The sequence below is a fragment of the Schistocerca nitens genome, chromosome 11 (assembly GCF_023898315.1).
Source record: "Schistocerca nitens isolate TAMUIC-IGC-003100 chromosome 11, iqSchNite1.1, whole genome shotgun sequence".
NCBI classification, from domain to species: domain Eukaryota; kingdom Metazoa; phylum Arthropoda; class Insecta; order Orthoptera; family Acrididae; genus Schistocerca; species Schistocerca nitens.
Window position 1 is genome coordinate 161,144,750 of NC_064624.1, and position 25,981 is coordinate 161,170,730.

At 45.4% G+C, this 25,981-nt stretch overlaps 1 protein-coding gene across 1 annotated transcript in view; it reads right to left on the reverse strand.

Annotated features, from left to right (window-relative positions):
- Window positions 1-25,981, reverse strand: part of LOC126212741 (high affinity cGMP-specific 3',5'-cyclic phosphodiesterase 9A-like) — a gene marked incomplete at its 3' end in the record, with an annotated part of 260,309 nt that overhangs the window by 53,098 nt on the left and 181,230 nt on the right. Inside the window, exon 11 of the mRNA XM_049940150.1 lies at window positions 24,256-24,534. Within this exon, the coding sequence (XP_049796107.1) occupies window positions 24,256-24,534 (279 nt within the window). The remainder of the gene's footprint in view (window positions 1-24,255; window positions 24,535-25,981) is intronic.

Sequence of the window (25,981 nt, forward strand, 5' to 3'; positions counted from 1 at the left end):
TGGTACGGCGGGTACCACGTTGAGATTCATTGGGAGAGTCCTTAGAAAATGTAGTACATCAACAAAGGAGGTGGCTTACAAAACACTCGTTCGACCTATACTTGAGTATTGCTCGTCAGTGTCGGATCCGTACGAGGTCGGGTTGACAGAGGAGATAGAGAACATCCAAAGAAGAGCGGCGCGTTACGTCACAGGGTTATTTGGTAAGCGTGATAGCGTTACGGAGATGTTTAGCAAACTCGAGTGGCAGACTCTGCAAGAGAGGCGCTCTGCATCGCGGTGTAGCTTGCTGTCCAGGTTTCGAGAGGGTGCGTTTCTGGACGAGGTATCGAATATATTGCTTCCCCCTACTTATACCTCCCGAGGAGATCACGAATGTAAAATTAGAGAGATTAGAGCGCGCACGGAGGCTTTCAGACAGTCGTTCTTCCCGTAAACCATACGCGACTGGAACAGAAAAGGGAGGTAATGACAGTGGCACGTAAAGTGCCCTCCGCCACACACCGTTGGGTGGCTTGCGGAGTATAAATGTAGATGTAGATGAAGATGTGAATTAGTCTGCAATGGGGATAGATCCCAAGTGTGTTCACAGCGGTTCTAAGTCGTTCACAAAGATATTTTGAGAAGGTTATCGACTTGTGTGAAAAATGATTATTTCACCGATTTTGGTAGTGTGTAGACTCGTCCGGAACAGGAAAAGCTACGTTTTCTTGAAGTGTGAGTTTGGTTTCTCCTATTTGTGATTAACAGTGCGTTATGCTGTTTAACAGCCACGCGATGGTAGGCGAAGCGTATTTCAATATTTTTGTGAGATTTTTCGTTGGATGGTGTACGTGAAGTGTTTACGCGAAGTCGTTTAGTTATTTTGTGATTGAGGATTAAAGCACACACTAAAGCCGGCGGCACACGGACCGTGCATCCGAACGTTGAGCGTTGAGCGTGCCGAGTTTCTGGCGTCATAGCTTGGAATAGCACGGTCGGGAGTCTTTCCGTACGCGGAGAGCAATATCGGGCATGTCAGATATTCTGAGCGATCTGGGCGTTGACCAATAAGATGGCCAAACGCCACCTACGTCACACGCACGCCGTTTCCCTTCAGTACAGAGTTGTGAGGCGCCATATTGGCATTCATTTCAAGTCTATATGTGTATATACGAGGTGTGGCTAGAAAAAAACCGGACTAGTACTGGTGAAACAATAAAACGAATGCAATAAGGCTGAAAGTCGCGTGGCCTGTCACGTGACTCTCGCTCCGCCTACTGCTCGAGTTTCATCTGCCTCCTGCACTCAGTCTGCCCGTGGCGTCTGTTTTAAGTAGTTGACGTTTTGTCTGTGCGTCGGAAAATGTTGAGTGTACAGAAAGAACAGCGTGTTAACATCAAATTTTGTTTCAAACTAGGAAAATCTGCAAGTGAAACGTTTGTAATGTTACAACAAGTGTACGGCGATGATTGTTTATCGCGAGCACAAGTGTTTGAGTGGTTAAAACGATTTAAAGATGGCCGCGAAGACACCAGTGATGACACTCGCACTGGCAGACCATTGTCAGCAAAAACTGATGCAAACATTGAAAAAATCGGTAAACTTGTTCGACAAGATCGCCGTTTAACAATCAGAGCAGTGTCTGAGTTAACAGGAGTTGACAAGGAAAGTGTTAGGCAGATTCTTCATGAAAGTTTCAACATGAACAAAGTGTGTTCAAAAATGGTTCCAAAGTGTCTCACAATTGAACAGAAGGAACGCCGAAGAATGATTTGTTCTGACATCCTGGAAAACATTGAAAGTGATCCCACCTTCTTACAAAATGTTATTACTTGCGATGAATCGTGGTTTTTTACTTATGATCCCGAAACGAAACGCCAATCGATGCATTGGAAAACTCCTGGTTCTCCACGACAAAAAAAAGCACGAATGTCAAAATCGAAATTCAAGGCAATGATGATTGTTTTTTTGACATCAAAGGGATTGTGCACATTGATTGGGTACCAGAGGGACAAACAGTGAATCAGCATTACTACATTAGCGTCCTGGCTACCCTACGTGAGCGAGTACGGAGAAAACGGAACGATTTGTGGAGAAAAAAGTCAGGGATCCTTCACCAAGACAATGCCCCAGCTCACAGTGCGTTGTCAGAGAAGACGTTTTTGGCAAAACACAACATTCCCATCTTAGATCATCCACCCTACTCACCTGATTTGGCCCCCTGTGACTTTTTTCTTTTCCCTAAAGTCAAGTCAGCTTTGAAAGGAACTAGATTTGAGACTGTTGAAGCAGTAAAAGAAAAAGCGACGGAAGTAATGTATGGACTTACCGAAAATGATCTGCAGCATTGCTATGAACAGTGGAAAATTCGTATGGAGCGGTGTAGAGACCGAGGAGGAGAGTACATTGAAGGAGATAACATGAAATTGTAAATAATTGTAAATAAATGTTTTTTCCAGCATCAGTCCGGTTTTTTTCTAGCCGCACCTCGTATATGTTGTTTCTGAGCACCAGCAAATTGAGAATCACTGGAAAACTCGTTGTTAACTGTGTGATTCGTTCCAATAAAATAATGAGAAACATCATATTCGTCGCAAAAGAATTATTCGAAATTGCGAATTATGAGAGTAGGCTATTTGAAGGCAGCGACACACGGAAGATCCACGCAAAACGCATTGTTCTTGGTACAATTTGTTATAATTAAATTTCAATTAGTAACATAATTATATGCAATTAACGTTTTTAGCAAAGTGTAACAGAATATGTTTACGGCCGAGGAGGCTAGTGTTGGTTCAGTGTAATGAGCAGCGTCCCTGTCTGATGAGGTATTCTCATTAGGGCGGTGGTTCGCGTCTAAACAGTTCCAACACTTTTTTTTTCCCAACATTTGCGTATCTATTAGGTTCTGATACTTTATTATTAGTTTAATATAAGTATATGCTATAGTATTTGATGTTATGGAAATATAAGTTCACCTTTTTTTGACTATGTTCGATTGGCTTAATCTACAGGACAGCTTGCGCTACTGGTATAAAGATATTTTGCTCCTTTTTCTTTTACGCTTCCTAATTCACATGTTACAATGAATCTGCTACTGGGTAGGAACAGTGATCAAGTAAGACTGACCTTGGGGTTTTACTAAAATGTGGGAATGATGAAATAATGTTTATCTTATGCGGAGAAGTATTCCAAATTAGTACCGCACTGTTTGTAATGGAACTTTTATAAGCCTGTGTCCTTATTGATTGGACATGGTACTTTGCTTTTCGTGGAAGATGGAGGAAATGTGCGTTTTAATAGAGCTAACGTGGGAATTTTACGCGCGCCCGTTGAGTAAACAGTGTGATTTACGATCTAGAAACATCGCTCAACTGCCGCTGGAGTGCGTTGCGATCGCGTGTACCACGCCGGGGCCCACGTACCGTGTGCACAAGTCGCATCGTTCCTGAGAGTTCAGCAGCACGTCGAACTTGGCACGCTCAACGTTAACGTTCGACAGCACGGCCCGTGTGCCGACGGCCTAAGGGACAGTACCGTTGCGTTGCATTACTGTTGTATAGTTGAACGCAAGCACGGAGGAATAGTCAACGACTAAGCGATATTTGGTTACGATTTATTGTGCGAGTTCGGCGTGAGCGTCGTAATACAGTAAATTCCGGGAATCTCGTTGGATGCACTGAGTGTGCAGTCTACATTACAGACAATGGTCGTCCTACGTCATAGTTAGTTATTGAGAAACAATCGGAAGTTTATTGAGAATATGGTAGTTTTTCCCTTTAACCCTAAACGACAAATCGAGAACATGCTAATCATCGAGTGCTGTGTTTTGAGTTTTAAATGTTAGTGGGTCGCGCAAGTCAACGCCTGAAGTGGTTGAGCTTTGTCTGATTATTTGAAGTTCATACAGCTGAACAGTGGCGGTGACACTCATGTTCTTTGATTATAGTTTCGCTTAGTGGGGTTCTAAATAGTGAAACAGCACTCATAAAATAAAACTCTGATTTGTAACTGTAAATGGTTTAGTTGCAGGAAATAAAGAAAATAGTTTTAAACTGAAAAAGTGAATCCCGACTTGTCCTTCATCCCCAAACTGTTACGAGAAAAAAATAAACAAAGGCTTATTTGAAAGCAGACTATTTTCTTGAATATATCTTTTCTGAATAAAGTAAATCCAAAGGCCAATAAAGCAAAAGACTGGAATACTGGTGAAGGAAACTTTAAAAAAATTAAAGAGAAGGAATAGTATTTTTCTGGTAATAGCTTGCAATGGAAAGAAAAATAATTAATTTTTATTTACATAGGAATAGCAAGTTTAAGTTTTATTGAAAACTGATTAATTATAAAACTTATTCCATTTAATTCTGAATTAACGAAATAGGTTATTACGATAAAATTTCAATAGAGTCAAGGATATTGTTGTAGCAAGGCGCTACTTATAAAGATTGTCGTTGATTGACAACGAGTGATAAACAATATAAAGTTATACATTTGCCTTGTGAGCGTGTTCTCCGATTTTCGTAAAAGTTTATAGCGTTCACACTGATTGAATGTATACACGATTATTCGTAGAAGCTTTGAAAGAGGAGGGACTACAAGAGGCAACGGATCTATATGGACATATCCATCAGTCTGGTACCTATGATGTTGAGAAAGTGTTTAGTTGCGTCGTCAGAGTACACAGAGTAACTTCTTGTTGCTGTTATTGGGGAAGTACGAGGGCTATTCCGAAAGTAAGGTCCGATCGGTCACGAAATGGAAACGACTATGAAATTCCGATAAAGCTTTGCACAGATGTGTTGGGTAGTGTCTCTAGTATAACCCCAGTTAGCATCACGTCGCTCTTCTCATTTCTGAGCTCGCAGTGAGTGCGTAAAGATGTCTAGAAAATAGTGTCTGCCGCCAAGTACGAGGGCCTGGTGAGAAATTTCGCCTGAAGCTATGCAGCTAACATTACATAACTGTCGTGCTGTTTCGTCTTCAAGACAATTCTCAGCCGCATTCTGCAGGGGCAATGAAGATGCTCCTGCATCGTTTTCAAATGGAAATGTGAGATTACCCACAATACAGCCCGTAATTGTCTCCCTCTGAGTTTCAGCTCAGGTCACATGAACCGCTGGTTATGAAGACAACATTTCGGCACAAGACAACGAGCCGTAGGCCAGCGTAGAGAATTGGCGGAGAGCACTGGCGGCTGCCTTCTATAGCGAGGGTATGGGAAAGTTGGTACAACGCTACGATACACGTCTAAGTCGGGTCGGCGACTATGGAGATAAGTAGCTGCAAGGTGTATCTAACTGTTGCAAATAAAACATTTTTGATTTTTACCGTGGTTTCCATTTCGCGACCTATCGGACCTTACTTTCGGAATAGCCCTCGTAAATACATCATTCCTACTCCCCGTAGACTCTCACATTTAGTATTTTCCTGGTGGTTGATACTAGCTTTGGTGGTAGTTCATCTTCCGAACCTAGTGAACCCTCGATAGGCAGATGCGATGTTGTAATTAATATAGAGATTGCTTCCTCTGACTCTATTATACCACAATAAATGTTATTGTGTCCACCCTTTCGTACGTAGTGATGTAGCAGCGTGCTGCAATGTGATTTACAGCGTGAGAAGATCAATATCAAATCTTACATGACGTCGGTGTGCGGGTACAGACGATTATTTCAAGTCACACAGATTACGTCGTTGAGTGTAGGCAAGGTCTTGTCAGGACAACTTATTGTAGTATTACGAGAATCAGCTACGTTGTCTGACGTTGTTTTCCACCTACGTGTTGCAGTGCTGTTAGAGCCCGTTCATACAATATCTCTCTTACGCGTTACCGGTACGGTACCTAAAGGGTGGTGCAGTGCAACGGCTTTCTGCACAAGAGTCAAGGAGGTGCGATCCAGATGCAGACTGGATTACTGCCTACTATTAACTGGGTGAACGCTGCTAATCCTTGGGAATAAGCGGACACTGTTAACAAGGAACGACGTTAACGAATATATATTTTTTGAGAGGAGTTCGACAAGGTGACGGACTGTCCCCAATTCTCTTTAACTTGGTTTTAGATAAAGTAGTAAAAACATGGGAAAACACATTAAAAAACAGAGGCACAAAGCGTATAAGCATGGGCCAAGGAAAGAACAAATTTGAAGTAAAATGTTTAGCCTTTGCGGATGATATGGCATTGATAACTGAAAACCGAACAGACGCAACAGTTATGCTTGATATGTTACACGAGATTGCTGAAAAGACTGGGCTAAAAATATCCTACGAAAAAACCGAGTATATAGAACACAATCATAATACAGAAAAGTTTATGAAAACAAAGTATGGAAAAATTAAAAGAGTTGATAGATTCAAATACCTGGGGGAGTGGATCCAAGCCAATGGACTGGATAACACGACAAATAAAGAAAGAATAAAAAAGTTGGAATTTGCATATAAATTAACACAAAACTACTACAATAAGAAATCAGTATCCATACAGGCAAAGATTAAACATTATAATTCAGTTATTAGGACACAAGCAACATATGGATCAGAGTGCCTAACATTGAATAAGAAAGGCGAATTAAGAGAACTAGAAAAAAGAGAGAGAAAAATATTAAGAAAAATTCTAGGTCCTGAGAAAAACAAGGAAAACAGGTGGATTAAAAGGAGAAATGAAGACCTACACAAAAATACAGAAAAGATCACAGATACAATGAGGAAGAGACGGCTAAAATTTTATGGACATTTAAAAAGAATGGAAGAAACACGGATTACAAAGAAAATTTTTAATTACGCTAGTAAGCTGAAAAACACTGTAGGATGGATAGAAGCAGTAAAGAAAGACGCCAACAAAATAGGTGTTACAGAAGAAATAATACGTGACAGGAATAACTTTAGGCTACTTATAGAAAACGCAAACTATGAAGAAGATGCGCCAAAACCTCGACCCAAGAGAGTGTGGACAGATGAGCAGAGACGAGCAGTTGGCGAGAATATGAAGAAGTACTGGGAAGAACGGAAGAAAAAGAAACACCATAAGTCTTAAGTTGTATGCGGTCCATAGCTGGCCAAATTCATAATAAAAAAAAAAATTATTGAGAGGCCCGTATTGGAATACCCAGACTAAAGAACAGGAGTCGACAAGAGACTGGCGAAGTTAAAACACTTATTGCCCGGACCGCCCGTTTCTGAGCCAAAAGAGCTACCCCAAAATATAATACCGTACGTCATAAACAAATGGAAATAAGCAAACCAGATTCGTGTCGAACTATCTCTTACTTCGTATACTGCTCCTATAGTAAAAATGGCAGCATTAAGCCCTTCAACAACATCCTGAACATTGACTTTCCACGATAACTGACTGTCTATCTGAATACTTAAAAATCTGAAATGTTCAGTCTTACTAATCATATGCTCTTTCTATGTAAGTAGAACGTTAGGTTTTGTTGAATTGTGTGTCGGGAACTTCTAAAACTGAACCTTACTGTGATTTAGCATTAGTTTATTGTCTACCCACCACTAACTTACTGTTTGAAACAGTGCCAACGTTGCACACAACATCCGATGCTTCATCAGCAAACAGTAGTATTTTAGAATCACCTGTAATACTGCAGGGTGGCACAGTTAACAGTAGCCCACCTCCCATTTAAAGACGAATGCAATATTTCGACGTCTGAAATAAGGAGATACAACAATGGACAGTTTTTTGCAACGCTTGATTGTTAGCATTCTTCTGTGTGCAGTTCAGTTAACTGACGCACCTACAGATCTGTACAAAATGTAAAACGACAAAGAATTCCTTCAATTCACACACCGAAAGTTATTGCCGACATTCATCGATATATTGTCCGCCCCCGGTAGCTGAGTGGACGGCGCGACAGAATGTCAATCCTGGGCCCGGGTTCGATTCCCGGTTGGGTCGGAGATTTTCTCCGCTCAGGGTGTTGTGTTGTCCTAATCATCATCATTTCATCCCCATCGACACGCAAGTCGCCGAAGTGGCGTCAAATCCAAAGACTTGCACCTGGCGAACGGTCTACCCGACGGGAAGCCTTAGTGACACGACATTTACATTTTTTTACCGAAGAATAACAGGGAGCGAAAGGCTATTTACAATTTGTACAGAAAGCAGATGGCAGTTATAAGAGTCGAGGGACATGAAAGGGAAGCAGTGGTTGGGAAGGGAGTAAGACAGGGTTGTAGCCTCTCCCCGATGTTATTCAATCTGTATATTGAGCAAGCAGTAAAGGAAACAAAAGAAAAGTTCCGAGTAGGTATTAAAATCCATGGAGAAGAAATAAAAACTTTGAGGTTCGCCGATGACATTGTAATTCTGTCAGAGACAGCAAAGGACTTGGAAGAGCAGCTGAATGGAATGGAGAGTGTCTTGAAAGGAAGATGAATATCAACAAAAGCAAAACGAGGATAATGGAATGTAGTCGAATTAAGTCGGGTGATGTTGAGTGTATTAGATTAGGAAATGAGACACTTAAAGTACACTCCTGGAAATTGAAATAAGAACACCGTGAATTCATTGTCCCAGGAAGGGGAAACTTTATTGACACATTCCTGGGGTCAGATACATCACATGATCACACTGACAGAACCACAGGCACATACACACAGGCAACAGAGCATGCACAATGTCGGCATTAGTACAGTGTATATCCACCTTTCGCAGCAATGCACGCTGCTATTCTCCCATGGAGACGATCGTAGAGATGCTGGATGTAGTCCTGTGGAACGGCTTGCCATGCCATTTCCACCTGGCGCCTCAGTTGGACCAGCGTTCGTGCTGGACGTGCAGACCGCGTGAGACGACGCTTCATCCAGTCCCAAACATGCTCAATGGGGGACAGATCCGGAGATCTTACTGGCCAGGGTAGTTGACTTACACCTTCTAGAGCACGTTGGGTGGCACGGGATACATGCGGACGTGCATTGTCCTGTTGGAACAGCAAGTTCCCTTGCCGGTCTAGGAATGGTAGAACGATGGGTTCGCTGACGGTTTGGATGTACCGTGCACTATTCAGTGTCCCCTCGACGATCACCAGTGGTGTACGGCCAGTGTAGGAGATCGCTCCCCACACCATGATGCCGGATGTTGGCCCTGTGTGCCTCGGTCGTATGCAGTCCTGATTGTGGCGCTCACCTGCACGGCGCCAAACACGCATACGACCATCATTGGCACCAAGGCAGAAGCGACTCTCATCGCTGAAGACGACACGTCTCCATTCGTCCCTTCATTCACGCCTGTCGCGACACCACTGGAGGCGGGCTGCACGATGTTGGGGCGTGAGCGGAAGACGGCCTAACGGTGTGCGGGACCGAAGCCCAGCTTCATGGAGACGGTTGCGAATGGTCCTCGCCGATACCCCAGGAGCAACAGTGTCCCTAATTTGCTGGGAAGTGGCGGTGCGGTCCCCTACGGCACTGCGTAGGATCCTACGGTCTTGGCGTGCATCCGTGCGTCGCTGCGGTCCGGTCCCAGGTCGACGGGCACGTGCACCTTCCGCCGACCACTGGCGACAACATCGATGTACTGTGGAGACCTCACGCCCCACGTGTTGAGCAATTCGGCGGTACGTCCACCCGGCCTCCCGCATGCCCACTATACGCCCTCGCTCAAAGTCCGTCAACTGCACATACGGTTCACGTCCACGCTGTCGCGGCATGCTACCAGTGTTAAAGACTGCGATGGAGCTCCGTATGCCACGGCAAACTGGCTGACACTGACGGCGGCGGTGCACAAATGCTGCGCAGCTAGCGCCATTCGACGGCCAACACCGCGGTTCCTGGTGTGTCCGCTGTGACGTGCGTGTGATCATTGCTTGTACAGCCCTCTCGCAGTGTCCGGAGCAAGTATGGTGGGTCTGACACACCGGTGTCAATGTGTTCTTTTTTCCATTTCCAGGAGTGTAGTAAAGGAGTTTTCCTATTTGGGGAGCAAAATAACTGATGATGGTCGAAGTAGAGAGGATATAAAATGTAGACTGGCAATGGCAAGGAAAGCGTTTCTGTAGAAGAGAAATTTGTTAACATCAAGTATAGATTTAAGTGTCAGGAAGTCGTTTCTGAAAGTATTTTAATGGAGTGTAGCCATGTATGGAAGTGAAATATGGACGGTAAATAGTTTGGACAAGAAGAGAATGGAAGCTTTCGAAATGTGGTGCTACAGAAGAACGCTGAAGATTAGATGGGTAGATCACATAACTAATCAGGAAGTATTGAATAGGATTGGGGAGAAGAGAAGTTTGTGGCACAACTTGACCAGAAGAATGGATCGGTTGGTATGACATGTTCTGAGGCATCAAGGGATCACCACTTTAGTATTGGAGGGCAGCGTGGAGGGTAAAAATCGTAGGGGGAGACCAAGAGATGAATACACTAAGCAGATTCAGAAGGATGTAGGCTGCAGTAGGTACTGGGAGATGAAGAAGCTTGCACAGGATAGAGTAGCATGGAGAGCTGCATCAAACCAGTCTCAGGACTGAAGACCACAACAACAACAACAACAATTCAGAGCTCAAAGAAGTCTACACGTAAATTGAACCATCAGCTGCATGTAAGGAGGAGGAGCTGCCAACGTATATTGAAATGCCTTAATCTGAAGCCATAGCGTGAGACGGTAATGCAGCAATTACTGGAGGATGACAGTCAAAGGTAAGTTACTGCACGTCGCTTTTGAGTAACATCAACGATGGTTTGTTGGACTCTTTCCATTAGATCATCAGTGATGAAGTACGGTTTCGTTTTTCCAGTCATGTGAATTCACAGAAAACGAAGTACTGGGCAGCGGAGAGTCCCAACGATGTGTGTCAGCAACCACTCCTTGAAGAAAGTTTCAGCGTTTGGTGCGGTGTGACAGGCACGGGCATCATTCGACCGATATTTTTTGACACTACCCTCAACACGGTTGTAATATGGAAATGTTTGGTACATTTTGTGCCTAACTCACTGAATATGAATGACAATACTGCCTCATCCAGCATGATGGGGCAACATGCTACACGTCTAAGGTATCCCTGGAACGAGTCCCTGATGTCTTCACAGAGGATCGAAATATCAGCTAACGTCTATGGCCAACACGTTCACCGGCTCTAACAACATATTTTTTCCTGTGAGGCCAATTCAAGAGCAAGGTCTGTGAAACAAATCCACACACAATACAGGAACTGACAGACAACATCAGCCGTGAAGTTGCTGCCATCGATATCCGAATTCAAGCCGGATGTATCTGTATATTAGTGAACTCTCTTCATAGAAATATCCCTCTTGATGCATGCACTGACTAAATTTACTATCAGCAATTCCACACTTGGGAACAGATTTAGTTCAAAGAGTGTGAGGAGGATTTGCTGTTGATAACGCAACATTAAATCGATTCTCTACATTAGATTTTGTATTACCATCTATTATTGCAGCTATGACAGCAGTTCATTTATTCTTTCTCCATCAAACTTAGACGTGCACAACCATGTATTGATGTCACAGGGAGATCACTTTCCGCATCCTCTATAAATGATACAGTCATTTCTGTAAGGGCCTTACCTCCAAATTTCAAGTTTTCTGGATTTCTGTGGTTCAATATATGGAATGTAGCAGGACGAGCTTACCAATGTTTAAAGAACAGAATGAAATGGATATTTTTGCATTGCTACAGTTGTAAGTAGGCTGTTTAGGTTTTTTTATTGGTAACGCCACCTCTGTATAGAAAATCACTGGCTGTGCGGTGTGCAGTCTGTGGCTGCTTTGCATTGTTGTAATACTCGCCATTGTAGTGTTAGGCAGCTGGCTGTGAACAGCGCATAGCGTTGGGCAGTTGGAGGTGAGCCGCCAGCAGTGGTGGATGTGGGGAGAGAGATGCACAGACTGCACACCGCACAGCCAGTGATTTTCTATACAGAGGTGGCGTTACCAATAAAAAAACCTAAACAGCCTACTTACACAGTTCCTAATTTTTGTAAAGTCTGTGAAAAAATAAGTTCAAATTTTGGATTAAGGTCCTTTTCTTGAGGAAGTAACTTATTCATACGGTCTAGTTATGTTATTTGTAGTATTTTACATTGTTCCTTTTTTTACTCATACATTTTCACAGCATTGTAACTCTAATCAAAGTGAATACAAAATGGTTTCAATGATTATTGTCATCTGCAGTTCTGTTACGTACAGGCTGTTTCATCAAATGGCTCTAAGCACTGTGGGACTTAACATCTGAGGTCATCAGTACCCTAGAAGTTAGAACTACTTAAACCTAACTAGCCTAAGGACATCACACACATCCACGCCCGAGGCAGGATTCGAACCTGCGACCGTAGCAGCAGCGCAGTTGCAGTCTGAAGAGCCTAGAACCACTCGGTCACAGTGGCCGGCGCTTTTTCATCAAATCATGATATATGAAGACAGTAACTGTTCTCGAAAGCACAGATTACTGCTGTTGGCCGTGCAGCTTTTCCCTGGAATAAATGATGACTAACTGAAACCCTCAGCTGCCGACAGGTGTTGTTGATATACCTCGATGTGGACAGCTGAAAATGTGTGCCCCGACCGGGACTCGAACCCGGGATCTCCTGCTTACATGGCAGACGCTCTATCCATGTGAGCCATCTGAGCCATCCTCGGTGGCTCAGATGGATAGAGCGTCTGCCATGTAAGCAGGAGATCCCGGGTTCGAGTCCCGGTCGGGGCACACATTTTCAGCTGTCCACAACGAGGTATATCAACAACACCTGTCGGCAGCTGAGAAATACCTGTATTCGTACGGATTATAATAATGTTGTTTCTTTGCATTTTGTTCCTGTTAGTAGCCACTGGTCCAGTGTAATCCTTCACAAAATCGAAAACAACAGACACAGCCGGAAATAAGAGTGTCTTGGTACTTTCAATTGTTCCCACTCAGTAGTAGGCGCAACTTTACATTTCGCAACAGCAATCCATCGATAACGACAGCTTAAGTACGGAAAAGCGAAACTAGCGCATAGAGCATTAGCTATTCGATAGCCGCCATGTGACGATAACTGCCATTGAAAGGGCATTATTCCAGAAGTAAAGCTCTTTCATACATTACGTCACTGTAACTAAGTCGCAAAAATACATTTATAGTGTTTGAAATAAAACACCTTGAATGCAGAAAGATGAACAATGATAAACCAGAACATTATGACCACGAGCTAGTATGGATATAAACCTGTCCTGCCGACAACAGTGTCATTTGTCGAGGAATCACTGCTAGTCAGACACACGTAGTATCAGTGAGATTGCTGTTCCAGTGTAGCATGGGGAAGGCACACGATCAGTCTTTGACCGAGGGCAGATTGTGACGGGCTGGAGGCTCGGAACAAGCTTTTCTGGAATGCACGACTTGTCGCGTGTTCGAGGAGCGCGGTGGTGGGTGTCTTCAACACGTGGCGAAACTAAAGGTGAAACCACGTCCAGACGTCGTGGGGTTGGGCGGCCATCCCCTCATTATGCCGGCCGCGGTGGTCGAGCGGCTCTAGGCGCTACAGTCTGGAACCGCGCGACCCCTACGGTCGCAGGTTCGAATCCTGCCTCGGGCATGGATGTGTGTGATGTCCTTAGGTTAGTTAGGTTTAAGTAGTTCTAAGTGTAGGGGACTGATGACCTCAGAAGTTGTCCCATAGTGCTCAGAGCCATTTGAACCATTTGAACCCTCATTATGGATGTCGGACATCGTAGGCTGGGCAGACTGCAAGAATAGGATTGGCGGAGAACTGTGGCGGAACTACCATCAGACTTTAATTCCGGGCAGAGTAAAAGTGTGTCAGGACACGCAGTGCACCCAACACTCCTAACGATGGGCCTCCACAGCTGGCAACCTGTACATGTACCAATGTTAACACCATGACAGTGCCAACTACGACTAAAATGGGCACGTGACAATCGGCACTGAACGATGGTGCAGTGACAGACAGTTTCACGTCTGATGACTCCTGATACCTTCTTGATAGTCCTGATGGGACAGTGCGAATCCGTCGTCTTCCAGCGGAACATCACCCTGACACCTGTACTGCAGTACAAAAACAAGCTGGCGGCGCCTCTGTTATGCGCTGGAGAACATTCACGTGGGCATACGTGTGTCCAGTGGAGCTCATGCAAGCACCATCATGGGCAAGGAGTACTGTACAACGGTTGCAGACCAAGATAATGCGCCATGTCACAATGCCAAGAGTGTAATGGATGGACTGTGCGGCTGGTCCCAGCGGAGGTTCGAGTCCTCCCTCGGGCATGGGTGTGTGTGTTTGTCCTTAGGATAATTTAGGTTAAGTAGTGTGTAAGCTTAGGGACTGATGACCTTAGCAGTTAAGTCCCATAAGATTCACACACATTTGAACATTTTTGAGTGTAATGGAATGGTTCGAGGAACACAGTGGCGAGTTGCAACTGATGTGCTGGGCCCCCAACCCGCCAGATATAATCCTGGCAGCGCGGAGTGGCCCACGGTTTAAGGCGCCATGTCATGGATTTCGCGGCCCCTCCCGCTGGAGGTTCAACTCTTCTCTCGGGCATGGGTGTGTGTTTGTTGTTCTTAGCACAAGTTACTTTAGGTTCGTTTAAGTAGTGTATAAGTCTAGGGTCCCTTAGGAATTCACACACATTTCAACATTTTATAAACCTGATCGAACACATCTTCAATGTGGCGTCAGAGCTCATCGCCCCCCTTCCCTGAATTTATGGTAATCAAGTGACTTATGTGTGCAGATGTCATGCCAACTTCCTCCAGGGACTACAAAGGCCTCATTGTTTCCATGCCATGATGCATCGTCACTGTTATCAATGCCAAAGTTGGACATATAGGCCAGGTAGGGAGGTGGTCATAATATTCTTGATGATCAGCGTTACGTATATATATGGAATATGGTACCATTGCAAACACATGATGTCAAAAATTGGAGTAAGACCCTGTGAAAAACGAATGTATTAAATATATTTTTCGCTGTACTTCATTGTAAATAAATGATATGTCCATTTCAGCTCTTTGTTTCTGTAATTTCACTGTATTTCTTACGTGGGCTACTTTTATATTCACCACCCTGTAAAAGGCGTATCATTTGTGTAAATAAGGAACAGGTGTGGCCCCAGCACTGATTCCTGGGGCACCCCCCCCCCCCCCCATTTAACAGTACCACACATAATAGCCATTCTCAGTGCTGTAGACAATGACCTTTTGCTGCATCGTTTTATTTTGTGGCTCAGGGTCATACGCGCCCATGTCAGAACCGGAGAACGCGAAAAAGAAAAGGAGTTAAAAGCGACAACATGTTAAGTCCAATCGATGGAAGGAAAAACCGCTGAAAACAGGTACTTGGAGGAAGGTCCATATAATGCACCATAGAGAAACAGAGGTCCTGATCTAAAGATTAAACGTTCTTCGCCATATTGCTACGACGGCTGAAAAGTAAAACGTGGTCGACAGCTCGACCGTCGCTCGCTAAAGCGGCTGATAACTCAGAAGGTAAACATGAATTGCAACGAAAGTGTTTGAAAAGGGGCATTGCATCAGGAAATGGCGAACCGTTAAAGGTCGAGGATGATGAGCACAAAGTCATGGGGGTGCACCACTCAACAAACGGCGATGGCTAAAACGACAGTGACCAATAAGCAACCTAGCTAAAATGATCTCACGGCAAGAGCGCCGGGAGGAGGTCGTCCAAACAACTGGGAAAGGTTTAATTTCCCGGAGCTTGCTTCCATGAAGGGACGGCCAATGGTGATGTCAAAGTGACAACACCTGACAATAGACAACAACACAGAGATCATCAGAGGGAATGAAAGAACTGGTGGGCCGAGGTACGCTACGTGATCAAAAGTATCCCACTCCCCCCCCCCCCCCCACAAAACATACTGTTTCATATTAGGTGCATTGTGCTGCCACCTACTGCCAGGTGCTCCATATCAGCGAAGTCATTAGACATCGTGAGAGAGCAGAATGGGGTGCTCCGCGGAACTGACGGACTTCGAACGTGGTCAGGTGATTGGATGACACTTCGCTAATACGTCTGTACACAAGTTTTCCACACTCCTAAACATCCCTAGCTCCACTGTTTCAGATGTGATAGTGAAGTAGAAACGTGAAGGGACACGTACAGCATAAAATCGTACAGGGCGGCCTCGTCTCTTGATTGACAGAGACCGCCGACTGTTGAAGAGTGTCGTAATGTGTAACAGGCAGACATCTATTGAGAACATCACGGATGAATTAGAAACTGCATCAGGATGCACTGCAAGTATTATGGCAGTTATGTGGGAGGTGAGAAAACGTGGATTTCATTGCCGAGCGGCTGCTCATAAGCCACACATCACGCCGATAAATGCCAAACGACACCTCGGTTGGTGTAAGGAGCGTAAACATTGGACGATTGAAAAGTGGAGAAACTTTGTGTGGAGTGACGAGTCACGGTACACAATGTGGCGATCCGATGGGAGGATATGGGTATGGCGAATGGCCAGTGAACATCATCTGTTAGCGTGTGTAGTACCAGCAGTAATATTCGGAGGTGGTGGTGTAATGGTGTAGTCATGTTTTTCATGGAGGGGGCTAGCATCCCTTGTTGTTTTACATGGAACTATCACAGCACAGGCCTACATTGGTGTTTTAAGCACTTTCTTGCTTCTCACTGTTAAAGAGAAGTTCGGGGATGGTGATTGCATGTTTCAGCACGATAGAACACCTGTTCATAATGCACGGCCTGTGGTGGAGTGGCTACGCAACAATAATATCCTTGCAATAGACTGGCCTGCACAGAGTCCTGACGTGAATCCTATAGACACGTTTGTGATTTTTTGGAACGCCTACTTCGTGCCAGGCGTCACCGACCGACGTCGATACCTCTCCTCAGTGCAGCACTCCGTGAAGAGTGGGCTGCCGATCCCCAAGAAACCTTACAGCACCTGACTGAACGTATGCCTGCGAGACTGGAAGCTGTCATCAAGGCTAAGGGTGGGCCAACACCATATTGAATTAACGATGGAGGGCGCCACGAACAAATAAGTCATTTTCAGCCAGGTGTCCCGATGCTTCTGATCACATAGTGTACCAGGACTGCAGCCTTGGCAGCAGCATCAGCAGCCTCATTTCCCATTACACGTATGTAACCAGGAACCCACGTTAACATGACAGTGGCTGCATCACGGGTGAGCAAGTGACAGATTTCTTGGACCCATTCCACTGAGAGAGTCAAAGCGGTTGATGCAATTGAAAAGCCTTTGTCGCCGGATGTACAGGGTGATTCAAAAAGAATACCACAACTTTAGGAATTTAAAACTCTGCAACGACAAAAGGCAGAGCTAAGCACTATCTGTCGGCGAATTAAGGGAGCTGTAAAGTTTCATTAAGTTGTACATTTGTTCGCTTGAGGCGCTGTTGACTAGGCGTCAGCGTCAGTTGATGCTAAGATGGCGACCGCTCAACAGAAAGCTTTTTGTGTTATTGAGTACGGCAGAAGTGAATCAACGACAGTTGTTCGGCGTGCATTTCGAACGAAGTATGGTGTTAAACCTCCTGATAGGTGGTGTATTAAACGTTGGTATAAACAGTCAACTACCCGAGGCGATGGATCGGCCGCCAGGCAGCCCGTGACAGAGCACTTCATCACTGGCCTCCAAGAAGCCCTGATCTTACCCCATGCGATTTTTTCTTACGGGGGTATGTTAAGGATATGGTGTTTCGGCCACCTCTCACAGCCACCATTGATGATTTGAAACGAGAAATAACAGCAGCTATCCAAACTGTTACGCCTGATATGCTACAGAGAGTGTGGAACGAGTTGGAGTATCGGGTTGATATTGCTCGAGTGTCTGGAGGGGGCCATATTGAACATCTCTGAACTTGTTTTTGAGTGAAAAAAAAACCTTTTTAAATACTCTTTGTAATGATGTATAACAGAAGGTTATATTATGTTTCTTTCATTAAATACACATTTTTAAAGTTGTGGTATTCTTTTTGAATCACCCTGTACTACGTGGCCTGATACAGCACTGCTCTGCTGTAGATACTGAGCCGTGTTCCAGAAGCCGATACCGAACAACGTCGGTGCCAGTGATGAAGGCACATCCGACACCATTGTCAGTCCGAGAAACATCAGTGTACATAAAGGTACTATCGCGAAATTCTGTGCAAAGGTCGTGAAACTTACGGCAATAGAGCGAGGCTGGAGTAGTGTGTGAGCCGTGTGTCGGCTCAACATATATCGAGCTGTTAAGATCGTTCTGAGTCCTTCCATTCCATCGTTAATTGATTCTTTCATATTTATCGTTATACTGCGTACGATTCTGTTGAGATTCCTCTCTGGCGGCGTGTCTGGTCTTATCGATCTTCGTTGCTCCCTGTCAGCCTTTGTGTAAGGGAATAAGATGTTTGGGGGGATGGCCGGTTGGTTGCCTAGCGGTGACGAGTCGGTCGGTCGGTTTTTAAAATCAGGAATGAGAGCATGTCGTACGAGGAGACCGCGGCGTGGCGTGGCGGTGGAGAGTTGGCTGTTGTTCCGGGAAGCCGCGTGGTCTATCCTGGCGGTGCGAGACGAGTGGGACGAGTTGACGGGAGAAGGCTGTAAGCTCTTGCTGTGAGCACCCGGGGGCCACGGCTGTGGTTCCGAGTCACTAGTTGGTGGGAGCGGCAACGGATGTCTTTAAATTTTCCGTCTGCAGGCGGGAGTGATGGACTAGAAACTCTCGCCTAACCTGAGGAGTGGTATTTCGTCGCAGTGGGTGCAGAGAAGACGAGGGCTGCGTGACTGTGCCCAGTTGGTATGCTGGCGACGTGGACGCGGTCGGATGTGAGGAACCTTTGCATCGGAGTTCACCTGCTGTTTCTCTGATAAAATGCAAGTTAAATTGCTTAAAGGTTTACACGTCAACTGAAGAATTTTGGTTTGTGCAACCAGCGCCTTTTCTGCCTTGTGGCCTCCTGCGTTCGAATTTCCTGTTCCTGTCACCGAATTCTTTACAGACAAATGGAAAAACTGGAAGAAGACGACATCGGGGAAGATCACTTTGGATTCCGTAGAAATGCTGGAACACGTGAGGCAATACAGACCCTACGACTTATCTTAGAAGAAAGATTAAGGACAGGCAAACCTACGTTTCCAGCATTTGTAGACTTAGAGAAAGCTTTTGACAATGTTCACTGGCATACTCTCTTTCAAATTCTAAAGGTGGCAGGGGTAAAATACAGAGAGCGAAAGGCTATTTACAATCTGTACAGAAAGCAGATGGCAGTTATAAGAGTCGAGGGACACGAAAGGGAAGCAGTGGTTGGGAAGGGAGTCAGACAGGGTTGTAGCCTCTCCCCGATGTTATTCAATCTGTATATTGTGCAAGCAGTAAAGGAAACAAAAGAAAAATTCGGAGTAGATATTAAAATTCATGGAGAAGAAGTAAAAACTTTGAGGTTCGCCGATGACATTGTAATTCTGTCAGAGAAAGCAAAGGACTTGGAAGAGCAGTTGAATGGAATGGACAGTGTCTTGAAAGGAGGGTATAAGATGAACATCAACAAAAGCAAAACGAGGACAATGGATTGTAGTCGAATTAAGTCGGGTGATGCTGAGGGAATTAGATTAGGAAATGAGACACTTAAAGTAGTAAAGGAGTTTTGCTATTTGGGGAGCAAAATAACTGATGATGGTCGAAGTAGATAGGATATAAAATGTAGACTGGCAATGGCAAGGAAAGCGTTTCTGAAGAAGAAAAATTTGTTAACATCGAGTATAGATTTAAGTGTCAGGAAGTCGTTTCTGAAAGTATTTGTATGGAGTGTAGCTGTGTATGGAAGTGAAACATGGACGATAAATAGTTTAGACAAGAAGAGGATAGAAGCTTTCGAAATGTGGTACTACAGAAGAATGCTGAAGATTAGATGGGTAGATCGCATAACTAATGAGGAGGTATAGAATTGGGGAGAAGAGGAGTTTGTGGCACAACTTGACTAGACGAAGGGACCGGTTGGTAGGACATGTTCTCAGGCATCAAGGGATCACAAATTTAGCATTGGAGGGCAGCGTGGAGGGTAAAAATCGTAGAGGGAGACCAAGAGATGAATACACTAAGCAGATTCAGAAGGATATAGGCTGCAGTAGGTACTGGGAGATGAAGAAGTTTGCATGGAGAGCTGCATCAAACCAGTCTCAGGACTGAAGACCACAACAACAACAACAACGTCACCGGTGTAATTATAGACAGTGATATTTTGGCTTCTTATTAGTACTGCCTGGGACGAAGTGTATTTTTGGACAGGGATTATGGTTCCTGATTCGATTCCTCCTCCTCCCCTGGCCTCGCGTGAGGTCGATGTGATTGCTGAATGTGAGGCGTTGTGGGTCTGTTAGTCTGCTTCTAGCCTGAGCATCCTTCGGGAGACAATTGTGGCCGCCCTTACACGCGGCCGGTTAATTATTTCTATTCCAGGACACTTTGGTGCCAGGACATGGTATTAAAGCTGTTAGTTATTGTAAAATGTTAAATGGTTGTATTTTACTCTGATTGTTTTTGGCCACTGTTTAAAAATGTTAAGTTTGCCTTTCATTAGTGTTTTATTTTAAATTACGTGCCTTGAAAATTGTTAGTTATCGTAAAAGGTGAATGACTGTATCTTTACTCTGATTGTTTTAATCTACTTGGCACTCTTTCAAAATGCTAGTTCTCAATAAAATGGTTCATATGGCTCTGAGCACTACGGGACTTAACATCTAAGGTCATCAGTCCCCTAGAACTTAGAACTACTTAAACCTAACTAACCTAAGGACAACACACACATCCGTGTCCGAGGCAGGATTCGAACCTGCGACCGTAGCGGTCGCGCGGCTCCACACTGTAGCGCCTAGAACCGCTCGGCCACTCCGGCCGGCATGCTAGTTCTGCCTCCCTGTTAGCGAGCCCTTGTAATTTAGTATCTTGTTGTGGCAAAATTTAAAAGAAGTGGCTCCCTACATGTTCGGTAGCGAAATTGTATACAATTGGTGTTTTTGTTTCATTACTTGGAAAGTTTTAATTTTGTTATTAAATACTTTATCGAAGTCTGTTTTAAGTAAAATGGCTTGACTATTAACGGTAAAGTAATGTTTTTAATTTCCTTACTTGGAAAATTTTGATTTGTTACCAAATGTTTTATCAAAGCCGTTTTTAAGTAAAATGGCATGGCCGTTAACTGTAAAGTAAATTGTTTTGAAAGGCACTCATGCCTGCTAGCTTTTTTGGATCTGTTCCTGGTCAAGTGGTAAAGAAATGACTTTTAATAGTTGAAGTAATCAATAAAGGAGTTGTAAATTGGAACTCGACAGTAACCAACTAATTTTGGCTCCGTTACCCAACTGGGGGTTTTCCTTGATTAATCGTAATACCCGTTTCAGTGTCCTTCGAAGCGAATGAACGCCAAGGTGAACATGGGCCGCCGCACGAAGCCAAGGTGGTGAAGGGTTCACACCTACTGGGAGAGTGGCAGGTAGTGTGAAGTTAAGCTGCTGGAGCAAGAGCTGTCTGTCATCGCCGTTTTCAAGAAGCGACGTCGAACAGATGTGCAGAACTATAGACCTATATCTCTAACGTCGATCAGTTGTAGAATTTTGGAAGACGTATTATGTTCGAGTATAATGACTTTTCTGGAGACTAGAAATCTACTCTGTAGGAATCAGCATGGGTTTCGAAAAAGACGGTCGTGTGAAACCGAGCTCGCGCTATTCGCCCACGAGACTCAGAGGGCCATAGACACGGGTTCCCAGGTAGATGCCGTGTTTCTTGACTTCCGCAAGGCGTTCGATACAGTTCCCCACAGTCGTTTAAAGAACAAAGTGAGAGCATATGGACTATCAGACCAATTGTGTGATTGGATTGAAGAGTTCCTAGATAACAGAACGCACCATGTCATTCTCAATGAAGTCTTCCGAAGTAGGAGTGATTTCAGGTGTGCCGCAGGGGAGTGTCGTAGGACCGTTGCTATTCACAATATACACTCCTGGAAATGGAAAAAAGAACACATTGACACCGGTGTGTCAGACCCACCATACTTGCTCCGGACACTGCGAGAGGGCTGTACAAGCAATGATCACACGCACGGCACAGCGGACACACCAGGAACCGCGGTGTTGGCCGTCGAATGGCGCTAGCTGCGCAGCATTTGTGCACCGCCGCCGTCAGTGTCAGCCAGTTTGCCGTGGCATACGGAGCTCCATCGCAGTCTTTAACACTGGTAGCATGCCGCGACAGCGTGGACGTGAACCGTATGTGCAGTTGACGGACTTTGAGCGAGGGCGTATAGTGGGCATGCGGGAGGCCGGGTGGACGTACCGCCGAATTGCTCAACATGTGGGGCGTGAGGTCTCCACAGTACATCGATGTTGTCGCCAGTGGTCGGCGGAAGGTGCACGTGCCCGTCGACCCGGGACCGGACCGCAGCGACGCACGGATGCACGCCAAGACCGTAGGATCCTACGCAGTGCCGTAGGGGACCGCACCGCCACTTCCCAGCAAATTAGGGACACTGTTGCTCCTGGGGTATCGGCGAGGACCATTCGCAACCGTCTCCATGAAGATGGGCTACGGTCCCGCACACCGTTAGGCCGTCTTCCGCTCACGCCCCAACATCGTGCAGCCCGCCTCCAGTGGTGTCGCGACAGGCGTGTATGGAGGGACGAATGGAGACGTGCCAATGATGGTCGTATGCGTGTTTGGCGCCGTGCAGGTGAGCGCCACAATCAAGACTGCATACGACCGAGGCACACAGGGCCAACACCCGGCATCATGGTGTGGGGAGCGATCTCCTACACTGGCCGTACACCACTGGTGATCGTCGAGGGGACACTGAATAGTGCACGGTACATCCAAACCGTCATCGAACCCATCGTTCTACCATTCCTAGACCGGCAAGGGAACTTGCTGTTCCAACAGGACAATGCACGTCCGCATGTATCCCGTGCCACCCAACGTGCTCTAGAAGGTGTAAGTCAACTACCCTGGCCAGCAAGATCTCCGGATCTGTCCCCCATTGAGCATGTTTGGGACTGGATGAAGCGTCGTCTCACGCGGTCTGCACGTCCAGCACGAACGCTGGTCCAGCTGAGGCGCCAGGTGGAAATGGCATGGCAAGCCGTTCCACAGGACTACATCCAGCATCTCTACGATCGTCTCCATGGGAGATAGCAGCCCGCATTGCTGCGAAAGGTGGATATACACTGTACTAGTGCCGACATTGTGCATGCTCTGTTGCCTGTGTCTATGTGCCTGTGGTTCTGTCAGTGTGATCATGTGATGTATCTGACCCCAGGAATGTGTCAATAAAGTTTCCCCTTCCTGGGACAATGAATTCACGGTGTTCTTATTTCAATTTCCAGGAGTGTACATAAATCACCTTGTGGATGACATCTGAAGTTCACTGAGGCTTTTGGCGGATGATGCTGTGGTATATCGAGAGGTTGTAACAATTGAAAATTGTACTGAAATGCAGGAGGATCTGCAGCGAATTGACGCATGGTGCAGGGAATGGCAACTGAATCTCAATGTAGACAAGTGTAATGTGCTGCGAATACATAGAAAGAAAGGTCCTGTACCATTTAGCTACAATATAGCAGGTCAGCAACTGGAAGCAGTTAATTCCATAAATTATCTGGGAGTACGCATTAGGAGTGATTTAAAATGGAATGATCATATAAAGTTGATCGTCGGTAAAGCAGATGCCAGACTGAGATTCATTGGAAGAATCCTAAGGAAATGCAATCCGAAAACAAAGGAAGTAGGTTACAGTACGCTTGTTCGCCCACTGCACGAATACTGCTCAGCAGTGTGGGATCCGTACCAGATAGGGTTATAGAGGAGATAGAGAAGATCCAACGGAGAGCAGCGCGCTTCGTTACAGGATCATTTAGTAATCGCGAAAGCGTTACGGAGATGATAGATAAACTCCAGTGGAAGACTCTGCAGGAGAGACGCTCAGTTGCTCGGTATGGGCTTTTGTTGAAGTTTCGAGAACATACCTTCGCCGAGGAATCAAGCAGTATATTGCTCCCTCCTACGTATATCTCGCGAAGAGACCGTGAGGATAAAATCAGAGAGATTAGAGTCCACACAGAGGCACACCGACAGTCTTTCATTCCACAAACAATACGAGTCTGAAATAGAAGGGAGAACCGATAGAGGTACTCGAGGTACCCTCCGCCACACACCGGCAGGTGGCTTGCGGAGTATGGATGTAGATGTTGTTGAGGTAGGAGATGAAGCAGTTGTGAGTTACTCCCGACAGTGCTGCACTGTGCTCTGTGTGGACAGAATGGCGCTGGTACTCACGTGGATGAGGCCGCCCATGGAGCCGAACGCCCTCCTGGAGCGCACCGACTGCCCGGAGGTGGACTTGGGGAGGCCGCCAGCCGGCGCCTCGGGGGCGGCGTCGCCCGGGTGCTGCGCGCCGCCCCCGGCGTCCACGGCGACGCTGACGCTCTTGCGGTGCGCGCGCTGCTCGTCCTTGGCCGCCTCGTTCAGCCGCCGGTAGTGGTCGAGCGCGTCGCGCACCGGCTGCACCAGCAGCGGCTGCAACACCGACGACACCTCAGACTCCTCTGAACCTACCTAAATGTGTCGCACACTTTGTGTTCAGCTTCCTACTTTCCACTTTGTGTTCCATACTTTGCCTTCCATGTATCTGTACTTTGTGCTCCATGTTCTACACTACTGGCCATTAAAATTGCTACGCCGAGAAGAAATGCAGATGATAAATGGGTATTCATTGGACAACTATATTGTACTAGAACTGACATGTGATTACATTTTCACGCAATTTGGGTGCATAGATCCTGAGAAATCAGTACCCAGAACAACCACCTTTGGCCGTAATAACGGCCTTCATACGCCTGGGCATTGAGTCAAACAGAGCTTGGATAGCGTGTACAGGTACAGCTGACCGTGCAGCTTCAACACGATACTTCATCAAGAGTAGTGACTGGCGTATTGTGACGAGCCAGTTGCTCGGCCACCATTGACCAGACGTTTTCAGTTGGTGAGAGATCTGGAGAATGTGCTGGCCAGGGCAGCAGTCGAACAGTTTCTGTATCCAGAGAGGCCCGTACAGGACCTGCAACATGCGGTCGTGCATTATCCTGCTGAAATGTAGGGTTTCGCAGGAATGGAATGGAGGGTAGAGCCACGGGTCGTAACACATCTGAAATGTAACGTCCACTGTTCAAAGTGCCGTCAATGCGAACAAGGGGTGACGTGTAACCAATGGCACCACATACCATCACGCCGGGTGATACGCCACTATGGCGATGACGAATACACGCTTCCAATGTGCGTTCACCGCGATGTCGCCAAACACGGATGCGACCATCATGATGCTGTAAACAGAACCTGGATTCATCCGAAAAAATGACGTTTTGCCTTTCGTGCAAACGGGTTCGTCGTCGAGTACACCATCCGAGGCGTAGCGCCGTATAACGATCCTGCCTTGGAGGCGGTTAAGTGGGAGATGTGTCTCAGAGCTGGATAATGACAGTTGGTGACGCGAGACTGGACGCGCACGTAGTTTATGAATCAGCCGATAGAGGACAGTATTGTATAGGGGAACTGTGATTTTAGTTTAGATTGTGCCCACTAGAGTGCACTAAAGTAATAGAATGTTATTCATAAACTGTTCTAGTATTTTCATAAAGTCTTATTATGACTTGTTATGTATATAAAATGTTATAAATGTGTTTTAGCAGTATCAATGATGCGTGAGTGTGGTTTAAGTTTAATATGAAGATAATTGTTTAACGAGTTGTGTAGTAGGATTTAGTGTGGGAATATTTCAAAGAAGTATGGATATTAACAAAGGAGATTTTTGTAGAATAGATTTGTAAAGTAAGTTTATGGTAAAGCGAAAGTTATTTTTACCTGAATTAACTTTCGCTTTACCATAAACTTACTTTACAAATCTATTCTACAAAAATCTCCTTTGTTAATATCCATACTTCTTTGAAATATTCCCACACTAAATCCTACTACACAACTCGTTAAACAATTATCTTCATATTAAACT